A 15802-nucleotide genomic window follows, 5' to 3' on the forward strand; every position below is an offset into this window, starting at 1 on the left:
AGTCTATTTGAATGTTCCAGAGATTTCTCTGGTACCTCTAAAATATGAAAACTAGTTTGACATAGAGGTCTGTTTCTGCTAATTTTTCACAATATCTACAGATAATTTTAAAAATTTCACTATTAGATATTATTATATGAATCAATCTGTGCCTTGATCATTAAGTTTCTTGCCTTGTTTAATTACCTATGTTGACTAACAAACATTAAATGCTTAGTTTGTGTTTGGTGCTTTGCAAAGTGTATTTTAAGTAGGTGAATCATCAAAAACAATCTTAAGATCTGACTCTGTTGGTGCACCCACTCTCAGGTGAAATAATGAGGCTGAGAGAAAAAAAGTAATTTGCTCAGGGTAGTATCTTAGAGATATTAATTAGATTTCCTCACAGTCACATGTCATTTAAGTGTCTTAACTCCAGATCTAATTCTTAACTTTTAGGCTGTAACACATAGCATTGGATGACTTTGTTATCCTGATTTTGGTTATCTTTTGATATCTTTAAATTGTTAGTTTCTCATTCACCAAGTCTGAACCAACAATATATTATGGTTGGTTTTGTGAGAAAACATTAGAACTATTTTTTACATTAAAAAAAATTAAGTTTGTATGTTAAACAAAAAGATATTCTAATCTAGTTGATTGTAGATCAGTCTAAACTTTGCTAGATAATGTTTTTTCCAAGTTTGTGATTTCCAGTTTCATAATTTTTGAAGGATTGCCTGGACATCGTGAAGTTGAAGTTAAATATGTAGACTTTGGCAATACAGCAAAAATAACACTTAAAGACATGCGTAAGATAAAGGATGAGTTTCTGAATCCTGCAGAGAAGGTAATCTGCTTACTGTGAATCATAGGTTTAGAATATCAGTACAAACATGAAAGGAGTTTTGAAGTTATTTTTACTGTAGAAATATTCTTTTAACTGCAGTTTTTCTATAAATAACTTCTAACTCATGGGCCATCAAAGTTTCTGTAGTTACTATTTAAGAAATAATATGTATCTTAGCAGATAAGCATTAATTATACTTATGTGTATAATATGTGTGTTTTTGTAAGTACTTACTGGTCTGCAGCCTTTAATGTATTATTTTAAAATAACTGTACAATGTGATAAGAATATGATGTATTATATGAAAAAAGTCATTACAGAAGTGGTTTTACTGTGATCCCATTTATGTTTAAGTATATGTAACATGTGCAAGAAAAAGATGTCTGGAAGGATAAGTAAAAAACTTACCCTTCTCTTGGAATCCTACTCCCCAGAGATAAGTATGGTTAAGGAGGCTTATTTCCTAATTTATATACCCCTAGTATTTGAATTGTTGTTAAGCAGTACCTTTCATTTAAAATGGATAAAATAATACAAGAAAGACTTGAAAATATAGAGAATAAAATGAAGGAGGAATCACTAAGAATTATTCAGTATTTTTTATATATATACTTCTAAGATGCATCTTCTGTGTTTTTAACAATTATAAGACTATATATAGTCCTATAACCTGTATTTTCATTTAACAATGTATTGTAGTATTAATATCTGCAGTTCTTTCAGTGGATGCTTATTATTCCAGTGTCTGAGTATAAAATGGTTCATTCAGCAAAGTACTCTGGGGTTTTTTGTTTCCTCTTTGGTTTTGGTATTTTTTAATAAGCTATTTGGAATTTTATTTTTTTAATTGACATATAGTTGGTGTAGAGTATTATACAAGTTACAAGTGTACAATATAGTGAGTCACAATTGTTTAAAGTTATACTTCATTTATAGTTATAAAATATTGGCTATATTTCCTGTGTTGTTCAATATATCCTTGTAGCTTATTTTATATGTAATAGTTTGTACCTCATAATCCCATACTCTGTTGATTCCAGCTGTTTGCATTTATAAGTATTGTTAGAGAGATCTTTGGACATTTGTTTTCTAAATATGTATTAAATTCAAATGCAAAGTTTGGTTTTATACACATTTAACACTTGAATTCTAAAATAACTGTAAGTTAACATTACTTTCTTAATGATGTAATTTTGTTTGACCTAGGCAATTAAATGTAAGCTGGCCTATATTGAACCATATAAAGGGACAGTGCAGTGGTCAAAAAATGCTAAAGAAAAATTTGAAGAAAAGACTCAAGATAAGTTTATGACATGTTCCATCATTAGTAAGCTTTCTTCATTTTTATTGGGTGCCATGTGATCATAATCTTAAATAAGACCAAGGGTATAATATATAACATTTTTCAGATCTTATAAATTCAGTGTGTTGTCAGTATGAGCTGTGAGAAGTAACATTTATTGAGAACTGAGGACAATGGAATAATACCTTCTGCAGACCCAAGAACCTAAAATCAGCACATGAGGCAAATTTCCACTGAAGATCAAGTCATCCTTAGCATGTCTTCTTAAAAATCCTAAAGCCAGGAGTTAACTTCTCTTATTTCTCTTTGCCTTTGTGCCAGTCTCTGTCCCTCATCAATTTTCAGGAAAGCAAAGGGAAATGGGAGATAACTAGAAAATAGTTTTTTATTTTATTTGACTCAGGTGAATTTAACTGTAGGTTCTCAGCTTATTTTGGAAAAAATTGTTTATCTTTGAAACAGTTTGGGTCTGATACACAGGCTAAGCTCTAGCCCTCAGTTTTGTAACGCAACAAGTTTAGTGGCAAAACCTGAGTTTACATGAAGATCTAATATTGATCTCCCTTATAGTGAGTATTCATCATATGGTCTACTTCAGGATAGTCATGATTGCTACCTCAGAATTTCTGGGGGTATTCGAAAGTGATAAGTATGTATTCTGTGTAGCTTTTCTCAGTTTGAAGAATTGTGAAACATGTATGACCCCAAGGGATCTGGATGGAGGATTCGAAAGCTGCTGTTATATTTTGATCTTTTCCAAAGCTGTGACTGACATTGGCTGTGTTGATCTGAGCAGTACTAGTGCAGGATGTATACAACTATGTTTACTTAGGTTTGACTTATATGGCACTTTGAAAGTCCCCTTTTTATGATATCTACTTTTTCATTTTCATTTAGCAAACCCAAAACATCATGAGATTATTAGACTGTTTTATAATGAAGAAATTGAAGCTTAGCAATCAATTGCTCAAGGCCACATAACCTAGAAATGATTTAATTATTTAGTTCTAACCTAGAATGTGTTAATTCACTTTGTATAAGATGTTATTCTGATGCAGTAGTTCTGTAGAAGAGGAATATGATTATAGAAGTTGTACCCTTAGTCTATAGAATTTTTTGTCTAAATTAAGGGTCTTTTAGTCCTGAGTAACTTGAGCTGACTTTGTCGTTGTTCAGTCACTTAGTTGTGTTCAACTGTTTGCAATCCCATGGACTACAACATGCCAGTCCTCCCTGTCCTTCACTATCTCCCTGATCTTGCTCAAACTCATGAACATTGAGTCAATGATGCCATCCAACCATCTCATCCTCTATCCTCCCCTTCTCCTCCTGCCCTCAGTTTTTCCCGGCATCAGGGTCTTTTCTAATGAACTGGCTCTAACTTTAAAGTGCTTTAATTGTCCTTTTAGCTTTCCTCTTGGTATTTTATTTCATTGGTTTTTAGCTCCTTTGTTTAATGTCTCCTCCCAAGGCTAATCCATGAAGACTTAACTCGGATTTCTTTCTTGACTCTCCCTTTTTCATTCTCAGTTAATTGTTATGCCAGTAATATCTGAGCACAAGGGTAGTGTATTTGATTTAAGGAGTGACAGAAGGCCCCACTTGACTCTTTCCCTATCAACCTGCACAGTGATGAGATTAGTATATGTTGTTATCTTATAAAGCAAAGGACATTTAATTAGGAGCAGAGCAGGTAAGATAGTAAAAATATGGAACACAGGAAAAGTTGGCCCTCTGGAATAAAGAACTTGTGCAAGGAAAGTATGAAATCAAAGTGCTAAGGGGAACATAGAAGATGAAAAGTGAGGAGCTTGGACTTTACTGAAGGTTCCGAGTTGCTTAGCGTTTTGTTTCTAGATAATATATCTGGTCCATTAAAAAGTAGTCAGGAATGATTTTTAAATTCTTGGGGGAAAAAAGCCTTCCAACAAGTATTCTTATGGCTAGGCAATGTAGGATGTTACTGCTGATAATAGTTTATCTTTTCATTTGGAATCATCATTCTCTTTGCACCTGTCAGCTACTATTGTATAGAGTGTAGACATTAGCTGATCTCAATGCATAGAAGTGTGTGTTTCTTAAAGAAATTTCTCTCACTCCTTCAGGTGTGTACAGAGAACCTCTCTGTGCTCAAAATAAGCAAATAGGCACATGAGATGTAACTTTACCCTAAGCTGACTCCCTGTTTTGTTTAGGAAATAGACCTAATAAGCAGGTAAAAAGTTAGATGGTTTGTCCTAAAAACAGAAGGAGGGGGGAAAATTCCAGTTAATGCTCTGGGTTGAGTTTTTGTTGTTTGAAACTTTGTGTCATTCTGTGTGTGTGTGCATGCACATGTGTGTGTGTCATTCTTAGAAAAGCTGTAAAGCTTCACAAATAAGCACTGGCCTGGATTAATTTTTATTTATATCTTTTGCCCTCTGGAACTTCGCAGAATCCAGTAAAACAGTTTAAAACCACAACAGAATGCTGTTGCAATTAATATATGTCACTGTGTTTTTCTCTGAATCTAAAAGCTTCAAGCTGCTTTTGGTTTATTATAGAATATAGTACATAATAACCTAAAATGTAAATTTTATTAACATTGGCAGTTCTTTCATGTATGACAAGTGATGTATCTACCCCTAGAGAGAAACGGATATTATTGAGCAGGAGGCCTCATGTATGCAAAATGAAGGAAATTAAGTTCTCAGGTTTTTAAAATTGCTTCATTTAGTATATTTTGTGATGTATTTATTTCTTTCCCCAAACTCGTCTTAATATTTTTACAGAAATTCTGGAAGATAATGTGCTGTTAGTTGAACTTTTTGATTTTCTTGGTGCTCCTGGAATGATTCCCACCAGTATTAATGACCAGCTAGTCAAAGAGGGCTTAGCATCTTATGAAGTAGGGTAAGTGGACCTGTAAACTTTTATTTTTAGTTTATATGTAACACTGTTCACAAAAAGGGAAACTGGCATATCATTCTCCATTGGAGATCTGCTTAGACTATAGACAGGAGTCTTTCCCTGTTAATGGGTCAGTAAAATGAGAAGAAAAAATAACTGGAGTCTTTAGTCTAGGTGGGAGTAGAGTTGCTTTTTCTTCATTCCTACGGGGCTCTACAACAAGAATGGTTCCTGGATGAGGACAGATGTCTATGTCTAAAGATGCTTTTGCTTTTTATAGTCTCACTATCATTTTAGCCCCACTTAATTAGTATATAAGGTCTTATTACTCTAACAACGCTAAAACCTGAATTAAATATTCCAAGTCCAACAGTCTTTTCTCCCAAGCCTGCTTCCCTCCCTCCCTTAAGTCTGCTCCTCAGCCTCCATTAGACATAGACATCTGTCCTCATACAGACATATAACCACATATACTCAGAGACTCATGCACAGATCTTTGATTTACCACTCATTTTGCAGGACTTAAAACCAAAAGAACAGATTTTCAGATTGTGTATTATTCTGATGTGTATGGGTTTTTGTTTGTTTGTTTGGACACAAGAAGTTGTTCCAGGCCAGCACACTGTTCTGCACTTAGGCGAGGTTATTGACTGTACCCCAGGTACAGAAAGCTTTAGTCACATCCCTGACCTCCAGCTCCCCCTACCTCCTGACTGTAACACTTTGCTGATGCCTGGGGCCACAGGCTCCTCTCCTCAGTCTAGATGCATTATTGCCTACCTCCTCTGCCCTTTGGTTAATATGCAACTATCCTTGGAAGGGGGTTTTATTTTAGAGCTGTGTCTAGTGTCTACAGATTGGTACTTGATGTAACTAAGGCTCTGACCAGGATGGAAGAAGAAACAGAACTCCAAGTGAAGGGGAAGGATACATGATATAGGTACAAAGTGTAATGGAAATTATGGAATTTGGAATCAGAAGTCTTAGATTCAAGTCCTATCATTTGCTTCTGTGAAAACATTAAAAACTAACTTTGAGCACTTAAAAAAAAAAAAAAAGAATGGTTCCTGGAGATAAAGGGTGCATCTGAGAAAAGGAGACTGACATTTTATTTTAGGTGGGATGTCTGCTTAGATGGCCTCTTGAACCGTTTGTGAAGAGGATCAGAGAGAAACGGCAGGGTAGGAATGAGCAAAACAGTAGAGTAGCCTGCATTCTCATCTGGAGAAATAGGAATTTTTCCTGGGTGCAAGTGGATACTTTGAAGGGGAACCAGGCTTGACCATTGTGCTTTTACCCAGGACAGGTCTGGTTAAAAGGCCTGTCCTGGTTAAAAGGCCTATGGTTGAGGCAACCCAGAAGCAGAAGGGGAGAGTGGTGGTAAGAAAGGTGGGAGGGTTTGAAGTCAGGACACAGCAGTTCTTCTATGGTAGGGACTTGTGCAGGGCAGTGGCTCCTAAGGGATTTCCTGAAGAACTCCATCACACAGCCCTTAAGGAAGCCAGTATTTGAGTACACCCACAGTGATGCCTGTCAGGGTATGCCAGAGAAGCAGCGACACCCAGCAGAGGTCTGCCGTGACATGGCCAGTGTGTGGTCTGGCTCTGCCTCCCTCCTCCCCGCCTCTACCCCCACCCAATACTGATGGAACCAGAAGTAGAAGAGAGGGCTGGCCTTTTCCACTGTAGGTCCTAAGCACAGGAGAGAGAGAAAGGAGAAGAAATATTTAAATGTATTGGACTGAGTTTTCTTTTTTTTTACATAGGGTTATTGAAATATATAACATACACAATAAAAAAAGTTCACGCTTTTTAGGTAGAGTTATGAGTTTTGATAAACACATATAATCATGCAGCTGTCATTACAGTCAAGTTGCAGACTATTTCTGTCACTCCCCAAAGTTCACTTTGTTTCTTTGTGTAGTGAGTCTCCTTCCTCCATACCTAGTCCTTGGCAGCTACTGATCAAATTTCTGTCTCCATAGTTTTGTCTTTTCCACACCTTCATATAAATGGAGTCACTTGGCCTTTTTGTGTTTTGCTTTTCCATTTGGGTGCAAAGAGTGGGACACAACTGAGTGACTAAACAACAACAACCTTTCCATTTAGCATAATGCTTTTGAGATTAGGTCATGTTGCCTATACCGGTAGTTCTCATTGCTTTGCTCACTCGTATTCCATTGTATGGGTGCACCATAATATTATATGTTTACCAATTGATGGACATTTGGGCTATTTCCAGTTTGGGGAAACTTTGTGAATAAAGCTGCCGTAAATATTTGCATACAGGTGTTTGTTTAGCTATATGTATGTATGCAGAATTGCTGTTTGTAAGGTAAATTTATTTCTACCTTTATGAGAACCTGCCAAATGTTTATGAGAGTTGTATTGTTCTCCATTCTTGCTAGCACTTGGCTTTGTCATTTTATGTTTATATTAGCCCTTCTTATAGGAGTATAGTGGTTTTCATTTTAATTTCCTTAATGACATTAAAGATCTTAACATGTGCTGTTTGCCATCTGTATCTCTTCTTTGGTGAAGTATCTTTTCAGATGTTTTGCCCTTTTTAAAAACTATTGCTTATTATTATTGAAATATGAGAGCTCTTTATATATTCTAGACATGTCTTTCATTAGGCATGTACTTTGCAAATACTTTCTTCCAATCTGGCTTCTTAGGGTGTCTTTTAAAGAGCCGAAGGTTCTGGTTTTGAAGTTCAGTTTGGCAATTTTTTCTTTTACAATTCAGGCACTTTGTATTTAGCTGAGAAATCTTTGCCTAAGCCAAGGTTGTAAAGATTTTCTCCTGTGTATTCTCCTTATGTTTTATAGTTACATGTTTCATATTTAGGGTTGTCATCCTTTTTATTTTGTTAAATAGACTGTTTTTTGTAGCCATTTTAGGTGCAGAACATGGAGTGGAAAGTACAGAGTTCCTTTATGCTTCTGCCACATAGACACAGCCTCCCCACTGTTATCAAGCAGGAAAGTAGTGTATTTACAAGGAACAGTGAAACTCTTTTGACATGTCAGAATCATCAAAGTCCAAAGTTTGGGTTACTATATGTATATTGTGTGGATTTGGACATTATGTAGTGGCTTGAATATACAACTGTAGTGTCATACAGAGTATCTCCACTGTCCTGAAAATCTGTGAGAGCCTCACATTCTTCCCTCCCCTCTGCTGCTGCTGCTGCTAAGTCACTTCATGTCCGCCTCTGTGCGACCCCATGGACTGTAGCCCACCAGGCTCCTCTGTCCCTGGGATTCTCCAGGCAAGAATACTGGAGTGGGTTGCCATTTTCTTCTCCAATGCATGCATGCATACTAAGTCCTTCAGTCGCATCTGCTTCTGTGAGACCCCATGGACAGCAGCCCACCAGGCTCCTCTGTCCACAGGATTCTCTAGGCAAGAATACTGGAGTGGGTTGCCATTTCCTTCTCCATCCGTCCCCTCTAGCTTATGGCAAACACTGATCTTTTTATCACCTCCATAGTTGTGTCTTTTTCACGGTGGAATCATACAGTATGTAACCTTCTCAGATTGGCTTCTTTCATTTAGTAATTTGCTTTTAAGGTTCCTCTGTGTCTTTTTCTGGCTTGATAGCTCATTGCTTTTTAGCATTGAATAATATTCCATTGTCTGGTTGTATCAGTTTGTTTATTCAGTCACTTACTGAAGGACATCTTGGGTGCTTCTGCTGAGAACAGGACCCAGGCTTGTGGGTAGAGTGGAGGCGACACACAGAGAGGGGAGGTGACACCCACTTTGGGCATGTCGTGTGAGGTCCTGTGGCTGCTAAAGCAGAGGAAGGATCCCCAGGACGCAAAGCACTGTGCAGTGATTGGTGAGCTGTGGGTCATGCCCTTGGCCGGAGGACCGCAGGGCTCACATGATGTAGCCTCAGGAGCAGGCGTGTCAGTAGCTAAGGAAGGGAGGTAAAGAGAGAGACAGGCATGATTCTTCACTCCCAAATGCTCAGCCTTGTACTCCTCACAGGCAAATCCATGGTTCATGGGTCAGCCTGAAGTTTGTACATTTGGGAGGCCCCCATTCAGGAGAAGTATGCAAAATTATAACATTTATGTAGACTGTTAAAAGAAATCAACAAATTACAGATTTTCAAAAGTTGACAAATACTACAAATATTAGAAAATTCAGAATCATCTGTAAAATACTTTTACAGATTTTTTAACTGTATACTGATTACCACGTGAAATGGCAGATTTAGTGATATTTCCTTTGGAGAGAACAGAAAAGTAAATGTCTTTTCTCTAGTGTGGTTGATTGAAATTTGTTTGTTGGTAATTTTTTAAAGTTTTTTTTAGAACCATAGCTCAGTTATTGGTAGTGTCATGTAAATTTCTAAAATTCATAGTTAATTTTAGGTGACTATTATTTCTTTTATGTATTATATGTACATTGTGTGCTGTGCTTAGTCGCTCACTCGTGTCTGATTCTTTGCAACCCCATGGACTGTAGCCTGCCAGGCTCCTCTGTCTGTGGGGATTCTCCAGGCAAGAATACTGGAGTGGGTTGCCATGCCCTCCTCCAGAGGATCTTCCCGACCCAGGGATCAAACCCAGGTCTCTCACATTGCAGGTGGATTCTTTACCATCTGAGCTACCAGGGAAGCCCAAGAATACTAGAGTGGGTACCCTCTCTCTTCTGCAGGGGATCTTCCTGACCCAGGAATCAAACCAGGGTCTCCTGCATTGCAGGTGGATTCTTCACCAGCTGAGCCACCAATGACTGGAGAGCCTCAACTGGCCTCAGGCATTTTCTTCAAAGTGGAATTTGGTGCCAAATTTGTAAACAGAAAGCTCCCCACTTAGCAGATGCAAACTAATATATATTGAATGGATAAACAAGGTCTTACTATATAGCACAGGGACCTATATTCAATATCCTGGGATAAACCATGATGAAAAGAATATGAAAAAATTATGTATATGTATAACTGAATCACTTTACTGGACAGCAGAAATTAACATAACATTGTAAATCACCTATACTTCAATAAAATAAACTAAAAAAAAGAAAGCTCCCCATAAGTTTCCCCTTCCCTACATACAATGTGCCCCCTCACAACTGCACTCATTCTAGTCACTTTTCTGGTTCCTATGGGCACCTGTGCTTGTGTTAAAGATGCCTGCTTGCACCCCCTTTCTGCATTGCATCAAGTGTCAGGGCTTCCTGGAACAGGTCTGTTGGTCAGAATATGGTGATTTGTCATTCTGTTAAGATTTAAGGACTGCTGGAGGGAATACACCTTTTACGGCTGCTCTCCTCAAAGCCCTGTTCTTTGCAGGATTAAGGGTTGTCTCTTGAGATTGTAATCTGTTACATCACTATACCTGCAAAATATTTACTTATATACCTTATATAAACATATATATTATATATACATTATGTATATAATATTCAAGACACTTCAAATTTTATTTTAATGAATATTTAATATAGTTTAAACTGATATTTATTAATGTCTTGATTTGATTTAATTCACTTTTTAATAGGGTAACCCTAATTTTTGTCCAAACTGGGACATGTTTAAGTATAAAAAGGAAGCACTGTTACACCAGATTAATAGGCATATAGTGCCTCACTGTACTCATTAAATACTTTGTCTCCAGCATCCTCCTCATAGTGGTATATCTGCTTTATATTTTCATGTTGTGACATTAAAGGTCTTAGGAGTATTTCTGGAATCCAATTCCATACCAAGATGGCTAGCAGTAGCGTAACTCCACAGGGAAGTGGTGGTTAACCACAAAACTGTATCCCACTAGATCCAAACTAAATGTGTTTCAAAGTCAACTCCCCTTAGCCAAGCCCCTGGAATACTTAGACCAAAAAATGAGAGTAGGAGTCAGTGATCTTAACTAATTTAAGTTAAAATACTTACTTTTGAAAATGTTGATGTAAATCACGGCAAGATCCTCTATGACCCACCTCCTGCAGTAATGGAAATAAAAACAAAAATAAACAAGTGGGACCTAATTAAACTTGAAAGATTTTGCACAACAAAGGAAACCATAAACAAGATGAAAAGAGTACCTTCAGAAGAGGAGAAAATAATTGCAAATGAAGCAACTGACAAAGGATTAATCTCCAAAATACACAAATAGTTCATGCAGTTCAACATCAGAAAAACAAACAACCTAATCAGAGAATGGGCACAAGACCTAAACAGACATTTATTTCCTCAAAGAAGACATCCAGATGGCTAATAAACATCAAAAAAAAGCTCAACATTGCTCATTATTAGAGAAATGCAAATCAAAACTACAGTCAGGTCACCATACACCCGTCAGAATGGTCATCGTCAGAAAATCTGCAAACAGTAAACAGTAAATGCTGGAGAGAATGTGGAGAAAACGGAAACTTTTCCTCTTGTATGCTGGTAGGAATGTAAATTAATACAGCCACTATGGATAACAGTATGGCAATTTCTTAAAAAACTAGAAATGAAACTGCCATATGACCCAACAGTCCCACTATTGGGCATATACCCTGAGAAAACCATAATTGAAAAATGTACCCCAGTGTTCATTGCAGCACTATTTACAATAGCCAGGACATCGAAGTAACCTAGATGTTTGTCAACAGGTAAATGGATAAAGAAGTTGTGGTACATATATAGAATGGAATATTACTCAGCCATAAAAAGGAATGCATTTCAGTCAGTTGTAGTGAAGTGGATGAACCTAGAACCCGTTACACAGAGTGAAGTAAGTCAGAAAAGAAAAAAACAAATACCGTATATTATCACATATATATGGAATCTAGAAAAATGGTACCAATGAACCTATTTGCAGGGCAGGAATAGAGACTCAGGTACAATAAACAGACTTATGGACATAGTGGGGCAAGGAGAGGGTGGGATAAATTGAGAGAGTAGCATTGAAATATGTACATTACCATTTGTAAAATAGATGGGTAATGGGAAGTTGCTATATAGTGCAGGGAGCTCAGCCTGGAGCTGTGTGACAAACTAGAGGGATCGGAAGGGGAGGGAGGTTCAGGACAGAGGGAACATGTGAATACCTACGGCTGATTCATGTTGATGTATGGCAGAAATCAACACAATATTGTAAAGCAGTTGTCCTCTGATTAAAAATAATTGAGGCAGGGGAGGCACATTGCTTTGCAAACCTTCCCAGGGAACCAGTTATTACAAACCCACCTTGGCAGCCCCAGTCAGTTTCCTTGCCCTTCAGTACCCAGATTGCTTTTTCCTGCAGACCACAACCAGTCTTACTGTTTCCATTGTATCTGTTCTGTGTGTGTGTTAATTGTTCAGTTGTGTTCGACTCTCTGTGACCCCATGGACTGTAGTCCACCAGGCTTCTCTGTCCATGGGATTCTCCAGGCAACAATACTGGAGTGGGTTGCCTTGCCCTCCTCCAGAGGATTGTATTTTCCCTTGATCAGTGTTTTCCCTGAGCGCCTAAGGAGTAAGAAGAAAGGAAATGTGAAGTCCCACAGTCTAGTCTGTTGAGGTCACCTGTATCATACATGCACACTATCCTTTATAAAATAAAACAATGTTTCCCAAATAATCTGGCCCCTGTGTGCTTCAAGGTTCATGCCATGTCCTATTACTTTACTATGTCAAAGCTACATATTTTTCCTTTGGTTTCTGGAATGCCTCCCTAACTTCTGCTTGTCCTTTTAAAATCTCAATTGAAATGTCACTTAATCAGAGAAACCTTCTCCAGCTCCAAGACTAGGTTAGATTTCATTGGCCTATGCCCTTGTTCTTTGTAATTTATTTTTTGTGTAATTATGTAATCACTCACTATCATAATACCATAAGATCCTGGTGGACTAGACTCTGCTTATTTTGTTCACTGCTGTATCTCTGGAACCTAGAACTCTTGGCTCACAGTATGTACCCAGTAAATATTAGTTGAATGAGAGGAATGAATATCAGGGTCTGGAGCATCGAGAGAGACCTGATTGGGTGATTCAGATGGGGAGTGAACATATACATGATAAATGAGTCCATGATTTTCATCAATCATCTCAATCTCCATAGATGAACATGCAACTCTGAGCATTATCATTTACAGGAGAGAGAAGCCCAGAAAAATGGTAGATCAGGAAACTGAGATTAGAGAAAAACCAGGAACTAAAGATATTCAAGAAGGCAAGAGTAGCTAGTTTTGGCTCAGAGTTCATGTCAAATAAGGACCAAAAACTACCCAGTAGATTAAGAAGGAAAAACTTAGTCCCTCTGGTTAGCACAATCTCCAGTTTATTATGAAAGAACTTAAGATTTTTCCTTTGAAGAAATTTTGCCATTAATTATCTGTGATTAGATTCTGAACTGTTCAGATTAATTAAACATTCTAAACACTTAATTCAGTAATTTTGCTTGTTAACAGATTTTAAAGTAACAATTGTTTCCCACTTGTATCTCATTGACAAACAGTTTGATAACTTTTAGGCAAAGAGAAATATTCAAGTTACCCAAAAAAATCCTGAATAATTCTGTTCTTTTGTGAGTACAAAATATCAATAAGGAATGATGAAATTATTAGCACACTTGGTATTTTAAACTGTTTTTAAAGTAGGAAGTCTGGATTTTGCGTGTTTTTTTCCTTTTGGCCCTTTGTTAGTCATTAAGAACTCTTTTTAAAAAAGACTAAAATTGCTGTTAATATAAAAACTGCAAAGCAGTGAATCATAACTAAAACTTGTTCATCTCTAGATCTAACCAAATACAAACGTAAATATTTTGCAAACTATTCATATTGCTAATGGATTGGGTTTTTTTTTTTTCAGATATACCCTCAAAGATAATTCTAAAAAGCATATTGAAGTATGGGATCCTTCTCCAGAAGAAATTATTTCAAATGAAGTAAACAACTTAATAAATCCTCTATTTGCAAAATCTCTACCTAGTGAGGATCTGCAGTCACTTTATAATAAGGAACTGCCTGTGCACATCTGCAATATAGTGTCTCCTGAGAAGATCTATGTTCAGTGGTTATTAACAGAAAACTTGCTTCATAGGTATAACATCCAAGGAAAACATATTGTGCATATAGTTATTCTCTTTTCTGTATTTTATTTCAAAGATCTAGAACTCATAAATGCAGAATTTTAAAAGTACAAAATTATTTCCGCTAAATAGTCACTTAAAAACTAGTTAACAGTATACAAATAGTATATTAACTGATTATTTTTATTGTATTAAGATTTCTATATTCCACAAAGGCTTATTGAGCACCTATTATTTGACAGCCAGTATTATAGCTGTTGTGGATACAGTGATAAAAACATGGACAAGTTTGTGCAGTCATGGAGCTTACATTCTAGTAGAGGGAATGACAGTGAACAAAGAAAGTTACCTACAGCAGGAAATGATGAAGACAAGAAAAATAAAGCAGCTGGGCAGGAAGACCTCACAGAGTCAGTGACACTTGAGATAAATCCTCAAGGCAGTGAGGAAGCGAGCCTTGCAGATGCCTGGGGGGAGCTCATGTCAGGCAGAGGAAAGAGCTAGTTCAAGACCCTGCAGTAGAAATGTGCTCAGGTGCTCAAGGAAGGAGGCATCCAGTTTGTTTGGAATAGAACAAGGACGGGGGTGGGGTGGGGGAGGTCAGAGAATTGTACGTTAAAAGAAAGTTTCAGAGAAGTAAAAAATTTTTTTCTTCACATAGTTTAGGAGAAAAGATGGTTGCTGCTTATGAAAACTCAAAATGGGAACCTGTTAAATGGGAAAGTGATATGCACTGTGCTGTTAATATCCCAGATAAAAATCAGTGGCGAAGGGGCCAGATCATCAGAATGGTTACTGACACATTGGTAGAGGTAAATGCAGAATTAAAAATATAATCAAGAAAGTAAATGGATTTTGTATTTTCATGCAATTTTTATTACGCTTTTCAGTTTGCAAAAAAAAAAAATTATTTTTCCATATACGTTTTATTGTTTTCATAGGTCTTGCTGTATGATGTGGGTGTTGAACTAGTAGTGAACATTAACTGTTTAAGAGAACTTCAAGAAAACCTAAAGACAATGGGAAGATTATCTTTGGAATGCTCTCTTGTTGATATAAGGTAGTTTTTAGCTGAGTAAAATTTCTCATTACTGAATATGATTTTAAATATTTTTCTTTTTGGATTCTGATCTGTTTTTATTTTGCTGACATATTCTGAAATTTTCCTAAAGATCTAGTTAATTTTAAGGTTTTGGGAAGCAGGAAGGAAAAAATATGAAGCACATAAACTTTGGTGGTATTAAGGAGATAGAGATAGGTGAGTGACAGGTATCTAGATTGAATTCAAACTGTCAAACTTGAGACACAAATGAAGATAGGAATAAAAAATAAAGTTTCTGCTGAAAAGTTTACTCACTGCCTTATGGGGATTCCCATATACATACATAACAAGATGTTTTTCTCTTGCTGCTTTTAGGATTTTTTCTTTATCCTTAGCTTTTACCACTTTAATTATAATATGTCTTGATGTAATCCTTCGGGTTCATCTTATTAGAACTCTCTTGGGTTTCCTAAACCCGGGTATCTGTTTGCTTTCCCAGATTAGGGAAATTTTAGCCACTTTATCTTCAAATAATTTTTCTGGTCCTTTCTCTCCTTCTTCATTTCGGAGTCCTATAATGCAAATGTTATTCCACTTCTTGTTGCCTCCAAAGTCCCTTGAGTTATCTTCACTTTTTTTTTTCCATTTTGTTGCTCTGTCTGGGTGAGTTCCACTGCTTTGTCTTCTGCTTGCTGATTCGCTCTTCATCCTCATCCAGTCTGCTATT

The 15802-nt window shown here is 36.8% G+C and overlaps 1 protein-coding gene across 4 annotated transcripts in view; it reads left to right on the top strand.

The window, feature by feature from the left end:
• RNF17 (ring finger protein 17) overlaps window positions 1-15802 on the top strand; it is a 114478-nt gene that overhangs the window by 61337 nt on the left and 37339 nt on the right. For all 4 annotated transcript variants that reach the window (XM_020915136.2, XM_020915143.2, XM_070471609.1 and 1 more), the window contains 6 exons: window positions 714-829; window positions 2036-2156; window positions 4904-5024; window positions 13814-14044; window positions 14695-14845; window positions 14975-15093. In XM_020915136.2, coding sequence (XP_020770795.2) covers window positions 714-829; window positions 2036-2156; window positions 4904-5024; window positions 13814-14044; window positions 14695-14845; window positions 14975-15093 — 859 coding nt within the window. The remainder of the gene's footprint in view (window positions 1-713; window positions 830-2035; window positions 2157-4903; window positions 5025-13813; window positions 14045-14694; window positions 14846-14974; window positions 15094-15802) is intronic.

The sequence above is a fragment of the Odocoileus virginianus genome, chromosome 8, assembly GCF_023699985.2.
Source record: "Odocoileus virginianus isolate 20LAN1187 ecotype Illinois chromosome 8, Ovbor_1.2, whole genome shotgun sequence".
NCBI classification, from domain to species: domain Eukaryota; kingdom Metazoa; phylum Chordata; class Mammalia; order Artiodactyla; family Cervidae; genus Odocoileus; species Odocoileus virginianus.